The sequence below is a fragment of the Dermacentor albipictus genome, chromosome 1 (assembly GCF_038994185.2).
Source record: "Dermacentor albipictus isolate Rhodes 1998 colony chromosome 1, USDA_Dalb.pri_finalv2, whole genome shotgun sequence".
NCBI lineage: Eukaryota > Metazoa > Arthropoda > Arachnida > Ixodida > Ixodidae > Dermacentor > Dermacentor albipictus.
This window is the reverse complement of record NC_091821.1, coordinates 227,941,893-227,951,992: the sequence shown is the minus strand read 5'-3', so window position 1 is coordinate 227,951,992 and position 10,100 is coordinate 227,941,893. Positions and strand designations below refer to the sequence as shown.

Sequence of the window (10,100 nt, the reverse complement as noted above, 5' to 3'; positions counted from 1 at the left end):
CGTTCAAGCACGCAGGTTTATTCCAAGCCTTGTGGCGACAGCCGTGGTTTTGTCTGCGAACGTACTCGGGACACGTGTGAGTGAGTCTCGGTATACCCGCAGGTTTATTACAGTGGTACCACTTATTGCTTTATCAGGAACGAGAAACGCAGATTGCCTGTGCGGATGTAGAGTGCAGTCTAACACTATGGGTACAGCGCCTGATTAGTACCCAACAATCGATCTGCCCCCCCCCCCTTCCCAATTACGAGTACGAAACCGAATTATCGATGCATAAGAAGCTCTTTCTGGTTGAAGAATCAGCCTCGTGGTACACTAAGACTATTTCGGCTTGTGAATATAAACTACGTGCTGATTCTCCTAAAGAGCCGCACAGGGAGTCTGGACGCCTTCACGCTAGCACAAAGCATCGTCGTGCTCCTCTGGGCTGGCTTTTGTAGGAAGGCTGCTTTCACTACGGGCTTCGTGGCTGTTTTCACGCAGTAAGTAGCCAGCCAAGCTGAGAAATTAACGCTACGTGGAAAAAAAAAGCGTTACTTTTGGTTCAGTATTCAATGACAAATTTAAATGCTAGAACGCAGCATAAATTTTAGCAAATGAACGTGTCGTGTACTTTGTGTGCTTGATGTGTTTCAAGACACGGGCATATAAACGTGTATTTTTTTATTTGTGTTAAGGAATAACACTTATTGAACCTGCATGTCTGAAAACTTTTTTTCGGCTGTGTTTATTGTCCTAGTGCTTGTTACATTATGTAATAATAATATGCACAGAAGTCCCTCTGCTTGTCGCTCTTACGTATTTACGCTTCCGCATTTGTCGAGCTGGTGAGGGGGGGGGGGGGGACAATCGAGCAGAGTGCCAAAGAAAGATCAAGTTCAGCATGCTAGGGGCGGTCAATGCTATTGCAGGAAGGGCTCTGTGCAGAATGTTGTCGTTTGATCACTAGGGTGAGTACAGACCAGCGCTATATTGTCTAACAGACGACGTAGATTGGCTCGAGTAGTTGGATGAAGTAACATCGGACTGGGCAGAGGTGCGCAAGCAACGTTTATAAATATTTCAACAACAAATACCCGAGGAAAGAGCGCGTGGCAAACGGCGTGAAGCGGAAGCAGCTCTCAATAACAGCAGCCCGATATAGAAGTGGGACATAGTGGACCAAATAACAAATGTTCCCAACGATAAATTACCAGAGACAAGATTGCATTTTGCGCAAGCCTCCAATAATTAAATTTTGCGAAAAGAATGTTTTCGCTATTTGCACTGACCGCATGATACAGAAGTGGTTTGAGCCTTTTGATAGACGAGTAGGAAGCGCAGGAGCCTGGAGAAGAGCGAAAGGAAGGCGAAAGAGGAATAAAATAAGAGCTTGCCTTGTAGATTCCGCGTCCTCACAGTATAGCATAACAAAAATTATGACTTTTTTCAAGACGATCGCAATAGATTTTTATTAGGGTTCCAAATTACTTTTTTGTTGCACAATGGCCAAGATATCACACCCCTCAAATGGTGTTTGTAAAGAGGAAATTAGGACCTTTAAATGCCCGCATCGAAGATTCCAGTAAAGGTAAGTAATCAGAATCTCAAAAATTAAATTTGACATTTTTTCGCAAATTCCAAACTTTCGTTCACTGAAATATTAAAATAGTCGGTTGGTAGATTATCTCGCTCATGCGCAAATTAGTAACATAATAGCTACGTATACTTCAACGTGTCAGGAGAAGGCTGGGGTGGGTATTTTTTCACCTTCACTTGGATGGGCATTTGCTTCAAGGCTTCCGAATGTCACTTCTGTTTTTGAAGCTGAGCTCTTGGCGGTGACTCTTGCGCTGCGCAAGCTCACTTTAATTGCATTCACAACTGTTATTATCACAAATTCTCTTTCAGTTTGTTCTTCTCATGCTGCCTCATCTAATTCACCAGTATTAAAAGTGTTCCTGTCATTAGGTCCATTGCACTTAGGTCTTCTTAGATTACTATACGTGCCACGTCACAGTGGACTACACTTAAACGATATGACTAATTCGTTAGCACGATCATCTCTGATTGGGCCTGTAAATTCTACTCTCCCAGTATTGGCTTCCATCACGGCGATGAGATATCGGTAATTATCTATACACAGAGACTTCATCAAAACATCAATAACGTCGGTGGCAGACTTGAAACATCTCAGCTTTCCGTGGAGAAAAAGAAATGGTTCTCGTTATGAAAACTAGCGGTACCGACTACAAGATTACGCTGCCGCATCCCCCAATAAAACTATATTTACGCAGGTCTGGGGTGCTATAACGTAAAGCTATTCCAAAATTTTCGGCTTTCTTTCTGCAATCAGCCCTCCACGATTGGCGAATTTTTTCGGACCATCCCCACTTCGCTTGTCTGCCACGCGATGTCAGAAAAACAGCAAAAGCTCCTCATCTGATACGACATACACACATTGATTATGCACGATTAGACCGAACAAAAGGAAAATAATTATTTATCCATTCCGCGCCTTTTTCCATTCTCCATTCCATTCGCATTTCTCCATTCTACGCCATCAGCCCTCCACAATTGGTCAAAGGTTATCGGGCTGTTTCTACTTCACCTGCCAGTTACGCGTCTTCACCAAACCGTGTAAACCAACCTCGTCAAAGTGACGTGCATGCATTAAGTTTAGAAGAACTTTTTGCTGAGCGAGTTGGTGCATGGCTATATTTGAGGAAGAGCAGCGTCTAAGAATGAACGAACACAGGAACAAACGAGGTAGACGAAAAGAGCGTAAACTATAAACTGCGTTTATTTGTGTCGAATCTGCATATATAGGCAGTGTTCACACGTGACAAAAAAAGGAATGGGGGAAGCCTTGCCTACCACGTTTTTTCCTGTGTTCGTTCTTTCTTAAGGTGCAACTCTTCCTAAAACATAGCATGCATTAAAGATGTATTAATATGTCGAACACAACTGCCCCGTTCCGAAATGAAGAAAAAATGATCACACGCCGATCACTCTGGCACTGGCCACGCGGAGAAGGCGGGGAGAATGGATTTATTTGCGTATATTAAAAATGTTTGCGTGGTAGTTAACGTTGTCGAGCCTTTTCAGCACGCGCACGACATCGCTCTACCAAATTTTCTTCGCTTAAGATCCGTTTTAGCTGTATTTTTACCCTTCCGTGGCACGCCGTCGTGATTTTCTACAAGACACCGAAAGCTAAGCAAGAGGAAGCGGGCCAATCGCAGACGCCGGCACCACCCTCCTCATCAGGTAATCTAATTCACTGCGCTAGCCCGGCCCCACCGAAACCCTCTCCACTTCAGCATGCTCCTCGCCTCTGGTCAGCCAATTACATAAGAAATTCCTGTCAAATAATGCAGTGGTATTCGTTTTGAAAGCCAACAAAAGTGACCTCCTATAAACAAGGAGAGCGTTTCATTGGCCTGTTCAGACAACGCCGTGGGTCACCGCCCGATGCTTGCGACGGCCGTTACGTAAATTCGACGTCAGGAGATTGGAATAACAGCAAATTCGAATAAATCTTCATTATAGGGCCTCTGATCTGGTAGTCTCTCCGCTATACCATATTTGCGGGGAAATCGAACTTGTCGATTGTAATTTTTTTATTCTGCCACTGGTCCATTACACAAACGAAAAGATTACTTGAAGCCTCAATTCGTAAACCTGGATTAAATTTAAGTATATTTTGGTCCTGCTGTCCTTCGGAGATTCAGCTCTGGGTTACAGCCATAATAATGTGTTTGACACTTTTTGTGATTTTATTTAAGCGATGAAACGGCTATGATGCTGGTCAGCTTTTATTAGTCTCTATTATACTTCTAAATTATTATTAGCTAAATAATTCATCATCATCAGCATGTTTTATGTCCACTGCAGGACGAAAGCATCTGCCCTGCGCCAACCGATTCCAACTATAGCACCTGCGAATTTCTTAATTTCATCGCTCCACCTAGTGTACTGCCGTCCTCGACTGCGTTTCCCTTCTCTTGGTATCCATTCTGTAGTCCTAATGGTCCAACGATTAACTAACCGGCGCATCACATGACCTGCCCAGCTCCATTTTTTTCTCTTGATGTCAATTAGAATATCGTCTGTACCCGTTTGCTCTCCAATCCCAACCGCTCTCTTTTTTTCTTCTAACGTTATGCCTAGCAATCTTCGTTCCATCGCTCTTTGCGCGGTCCTTAACTTGTTCTCAAGCTTCTTTGTCAGTCTCCAAGTCTCTGCCCCATATGTCAGCACTGGTAAAATGCACTGATTGTACACTTTCCTTTTCAATGATAATGGTAAGCTTCCAGTAATGCGCTGACAATGTCTGCCGTATGCGATCCAACCCATTTTTATTCTTCAATGAATTTCCTTCTCATGATCAGGGTTCCCTGTGATTAATTGACCTACGTAAACGTACACCTTTGCAGACTCTAGAGGCTGACTGGCGATACTGAACTCTTGTTCCTTTGCCCGGCTATTGATTATTATCTTTAGATGTCTTCTGCATATTAATCTTCAACCCCACTCTTACACTTTCTCTGTTAAGGTCCTCAATCATTTGTTGTAGCTCGTCTGCATTGTTGCTGAATAGAACAATGTGACCGGCAAACCGAAGGTTGCTGAGATATTCGCCGTCGATCCTTACTCCTAAGCCTTCCCAATTTAATAGCTTGAATACTTCTTGCAAGCACGCTAAATCATTCAGGGAACCTTATTATGCTGATTATAGCTGGAATCGGTTGGCGCCGGACAAGGTAATTGGAGATCGCAGGGATCTTCGTCTTCGTCTTGCATTGGGCATAAGATAGGCTGCTGATGATGATGATTCATCTCGGTCGAATTCCTTTCCAAAATAATAAAATTTATTAACTATCTATTCGTTCCTATAAGAACCAGTGGGATCAACGCTCCCTCACCCCGATTATTGGCCCATTTATACGTGCCATATCCGAAAGACACATCATCACCACATGTTGTACAAGATGGACACTAGCTGCACAGCTAAGCTTTGTATTGCGTCTGTGTAGCTGGGAACGCTACATACATACATACATACATACATACATACATACATACATACATACATACATACATACATACATACATACATACATACATACATACATACATACATACATACATACATACATACATACATACATACATACATACATACATGCATACATGCATACATGCATGCATACATACATACATACATACATACATACATACATACATACATACATACATACATACATACATACATACATACATACATACATACATACATACATACATACATACATACATACATACATACATACATACATACATACATACATACATACATACATACATACATACATACATACATACATACATACATACATAGATGGCTGTACTCTACATTGCCTGTTAAGTAGCAGTTTGTCATTCGTTTAAATGTCAGAACGCTACAGGGTATCATTCGAGCAGTACGACGTCAGCTAATATTCCTACAATACTCTTTTTATACCTGTGATAAACAATAAAGCTTTGCTGAAAATGCTGCGAGAATCTCGTGTAGAGTTTCCCGCATTTGTTGACCTTGTCAAAGGGTTCGAAAACAACCTTGTCCTTAGTCATCACCTGCGGGTTCAAGTTCCGCCCTCTGAAATTTGGATGTCCGCTTGACACTGTGTTGGCTTCGGCTGTAGGCCATCACGCATACAAGGTCTAACGAAAGCTACACGAACTAACAAAGTAAATGCTTCCATTGGCGAACGACTCGAGTCGTTCACCTGCGCGGAGTTTGTGCGTTCAATGTATCTCTATTTTTAGTACTAGGCGCCTTCGAATGACACATGAAATTAAATCGACATCCTAAAAAGAGAGTGAGCAAGCAAATTGAATGCCAAAGTCCACTGTTTATGTTGCTAAGATAACACTGAAGTAGAGGGGTCTCATGCAAAGATGATGTTTCGGGTGTACACTTTCGCAGACTTCGCAAGCTCGAAGTAGCGTTTGGTTCCGCTATAATACGAGCTTGCCTATACGGCAACAAAATGGTCACGTGTCATTGTCGGCAGGCCCTCGCCATCTGCCTTACCATGCATTCTTTATGCCTCCATGAGACGGGAGCTTCGTATTTGTCCTTTTCTAAATGTACACTACACAAAATGGTCAGTCCACGAAGGAGCATGTGAGAGCAGCACCGGCAAACGCGTGTGTCCATGCTCGCTTCACTGCAGTCAGTTGAGTCAACAAACGTGTAAGCTGTGAACAGTCGCGCGCAACGCTGTTGGTGTTCTATGTACATAAGGCTAGTCTGGCACTCGTAAAGTCACTCATTTACACCGTCACACACAGAGTCGTAAACGAGGCTGTGAAACCGAGTCGAGGCCACTCGTCTAGGAGCGTTCACGTAGCGAACATGTTGCTGTGGAACTAATGGATACCAACAGAGGTGTCACTTGCATTTCCGCCGGAAGTACATGCGATCGCCTTTTTGGCAGCCGTATACGTCGGTGAACTGCTTGCTGTAGGCTAGCGGGAAGTTGCACATGTGCGCGTTCATAGCATACTGGGGCTCATCTTTGGAGCACCATCGAAAGCAGTAGCTCAAATAGAAGACCTGTGAGGGTGCGAGAAAGTCTATTGTACGCAAATGCTTTCGGTTGGCGTCTTTCTTCAGGGCATACGCTCGAAACGCCTGGCGAACGCCTTCGATGGAAGCAAGCAGGGCGCGGTACTGGTCTACTGTAGACAGCCCAGGTGCACCCTCTGACCACTGGACGAAATCTTTAAGGTAGCACAGCGATCTCTTATTGTTCGCAAGCCGCGTATTGTTGGACCACCAGTCAAAAGGACCGCCGAAGCCGTCGAAGTCCTTTCCAGTTACATCGAAGGCGTGAAACATTTGTTCTGCAATGGCGGTTCCTAAACCTCCGAACTTCCACGATGTCGGAAAGTACTTAAGATAAAGAGGCTCCGCTGCTGCTGCAACGGGTACAACGATTTTGTTTAGGTCGTTGTGAAATCTGAGAGAATCAAGACTCAGCAGAGGATAATTCCATTTTTGCAGGCTGGTTTTTTGCGCTGACAAGTGAAGGTAACTCTTCAAGTAATTCATCCTAGCTTGCTTCATCGTTATTATTGTTTTCATGAAATCACCTGTCAGGTCCGGTATGTAGGAGTAAAATTTGTTAAGGTTTTCTGTGTTATCGACAAACCGCGGGTAGCCATCAAGTAAAACCATTTGTCTCGCCTTCTCCAGAGCACGTGCTTTTGTTGACATGTCCATCCAACCATTGGCACGAATGTAGTGAAGGTAGCTTCGCCAAACCGCACTGGCCGTAGCCGAAATAGCAGCTCGCGTCGACGGCTCGCTGAAAGATAGTAAAGCCCTGGTAGTAAGGGCGAAGTGAAGGTTGTCCCGCACGGCGTAGAAGCAGTGCTTCTCGTTGAATGCGTCAGTCGAGCCCGCCAGGACAATACCTAGCTGGTAGGAAGCATCAAGTGCCAACAGTTCGAACACATTCCAGCCTACGAACCAAGACAATAACATTTGATCTTCCAGTTCGTAAACAAGTTCAGATATTGCTTCGAGATGGGCGACATCGTCGACACGAACAGGCGTGTCCTCTGTGATCGCTTTGGTATTTGGTAGCTCTCTGTTAAGGGCGTGCACCCATTCAGAGCCTGGCTGGTTCGGCATGTATTTCCCGATCCCTCTGATTGCGAGAGTGTCGGTAAAACGCCGCACAGCGGTCACCGAGACCATTGTTTGCTTTATTTTCTGTTCATACTTGGTCAGTACCGCGAGCATCGCGTCGAAGTTTTCGTTGCCAAATAACAGGCTGAGCACTTCCCTCTTCCGTTCTTTGGTCGTGTAACTGTGCGAATTGGCGTACAGCATGTGACTTGGCACGGACACTCGCAAGCTGTACGTCTCGCTGTAGTCCACGTAGATATCCACGGTGAAAAGTAAGTGCATGTCCAGGGACAAGGACAGCTTCACGAGCACGTCGAGGGCTTTCAGTTGGCCCATGGTGCCACCTGATGGCCACGTGATGTCAAGACTCCCGATGAACTTCAAGAGCTCGTTGCTGTTGATCGCTTCACTGTTTACCATGTTCAGGCACGACCGGAACGCAGCGGCCGCCTTTTGCACCGCTGTCTGGTTGCTGGCTGGGACGTCGATGCGTTTCAAATTTCTCACTACCTCCGCCACCACTTTGCTGTACGTGTACTCCGTTTGATTGAGGAATCCGGGATGAGTGTGTTGCCATTTTCCGCAGGTGAACTGATAAAAGTCTTGGCATGGTGGCTGCTTCCTGTTCATCGATGTGCGAACGTCCCGCGTGAGCCGTTCGCACGCTTGCGTGATGCAGAACTTCGTGTGGACGGTGGATATCCACCGCAAGATGGGGTAGTTTGCGGCAGCGCATATGACGATGACCACCGTAGTGAAGATACAGTAATTGAGCGCCCGAGTCTGGAAGGCATGCTCCCTGGCCATGGTGCTTCGTAATCTGGAACAGGGTGGGATTTGGCCAGGCCCGTTAGCTATGCTGCACAACGAGACGGCCTCACACACACACACTGCGTTCTACGAGAAATAGTCAATCCCTTATATTCCAGCTATATAGACGGTGGAGTAGTTCTCTATATGTAGAGTTCCTAAATCCTGCTAGGGCTAAACATATTTTCTGACCCGCCTCTCGCGTCGGCGTAGTAGAAAGAACAGTGTGAACATTATGGGAACTGCATCACCGAGTTTCAGGAAATGTGAATGAAATCGCAGAAATGGATTCGATATTCCCTGTATTGTGGCGCCTTCTGATAGGACAAAACTAGCTTTCCGAAGCGCGCAAACGCTTATTTGGAAGCCCTTCAGGAGTTTTGCTTAACTCGTGTGTAACACCTAGCTAAGTGGCTGCAACAACTGAAGTTTTACACCTCCATAATGAAACCGTTGAGTTGAGGTCTGTGTACGTTATAGATATGAAATAGCTGACTGTGTCCCTGTTTTTTTTTTATATCTCACGATTAAAAAAAAACATTAATTTCAAAATTGTATAACGTGATCCGGCCTTTTCAGGAGGACTACTTTAAGAGGATCACGTTATTTGCACTAAAAATAGTAATGTCAATGTGGCTAATTAAAATATATATATAATAATTGGCTATTTAATTATTCACTTTAGAGCACATGTTCCAATTGCAAAATTGAAGCCAAACAGTAAAAATAGTAAAAATCATGTCTGCTTAGCCTAAATCTGAAGATTACCACCACTTTCGAGATATACATTCCCAAAAAACGCGAAGAGTGCATTGGCATTGCAGTTAACGTAATCCCGAGCTGCTTGACGTGCGCTATTGGAAAACTGCTATCTAGAACGTCCATGTATTTTGTGCTATGAATTAAGGCGTTGATATGTCGCAGGCTGTGCAAGCGTTACAATTTCTGATAAGCAAATATTTATTTAGCGATTTTTTTTAGCTACCTGGACATTGCGATCTTGTCTGGCATAGGTGACTTTGTTTTTGTTTTAATCCGTTCTAACTAAAAAAAAATGAGTAGGTGGTATGTATATACACATATTATGACATGCGTTATTGTTTGATCAAGGAAAACAGGGGTGCACTCACTGGAATTACCCTGTAGTTCAATCTGCCGTACGGTTCACTGGGGCTAGCAATATCTGTAGGGCGAGCAATGTTTGTAAGCGGATGTGTTCAACTCAAAGGTATATTGTGCAATCATGAGAGCACAGGCTCAGGAATTGCTATATTTAGTTCAATGTTCACTTCATGTTGGAGCCTGGTGTTGTATGACTCAATCGCGCTGATCTTCGCTGTCCTGCATCCCACGACTTCGCTTTCCTGCATAAGCAGGACAGAGAAGTCGTGGGAACGTTGGTCTGCCTCATTATTCATTTCAAACTAAATTAATTTGGCGACTTCTCCTTTGGCTGTCCATGGCGCGTTTTGCCGCCCGGGAGAGAAGACGCATGCTTGAAAAGCTAATGCGCAACGTTTCATAATGCTCCTGCGGAAGAAAGACAACGCTTATTGGCCAGGTTCGATGTTAAGTGCTGACGCTGCACATAGCAGACGACTGCAGA

The 10,100-nt window shown here is 44.4% G+C and overlaps 1 protein-coding gene across 1 annotated transcript in view; it reads right to left on the bottom strand.

Annotated features, from left to right (window-relative positions):
* Positions 1-5,954: 5,954 nt before the first annotated feature.
* Positions 5,955-10,100, bottom strand: part of LOC139054250 (endothelin-converting enzyme 1-like) — a 4,864-nt gene continuing 718 nt past the window's right edge. The window contains exon 2 of the mRNA XM_070530969.1: positions 5,955-8,504. Within this exon, the coding sequence (XP_070387070.1) occupies positions 6,440-8,491 (2,052 nt within the window). The 5' untranslated portion in view covers positions 8,492-8,504 and the 3' untranslated portion in view covers positions 5,955-6,439. The remainder of the gene's footprint in view (positions 8,505-10,100) is intronic.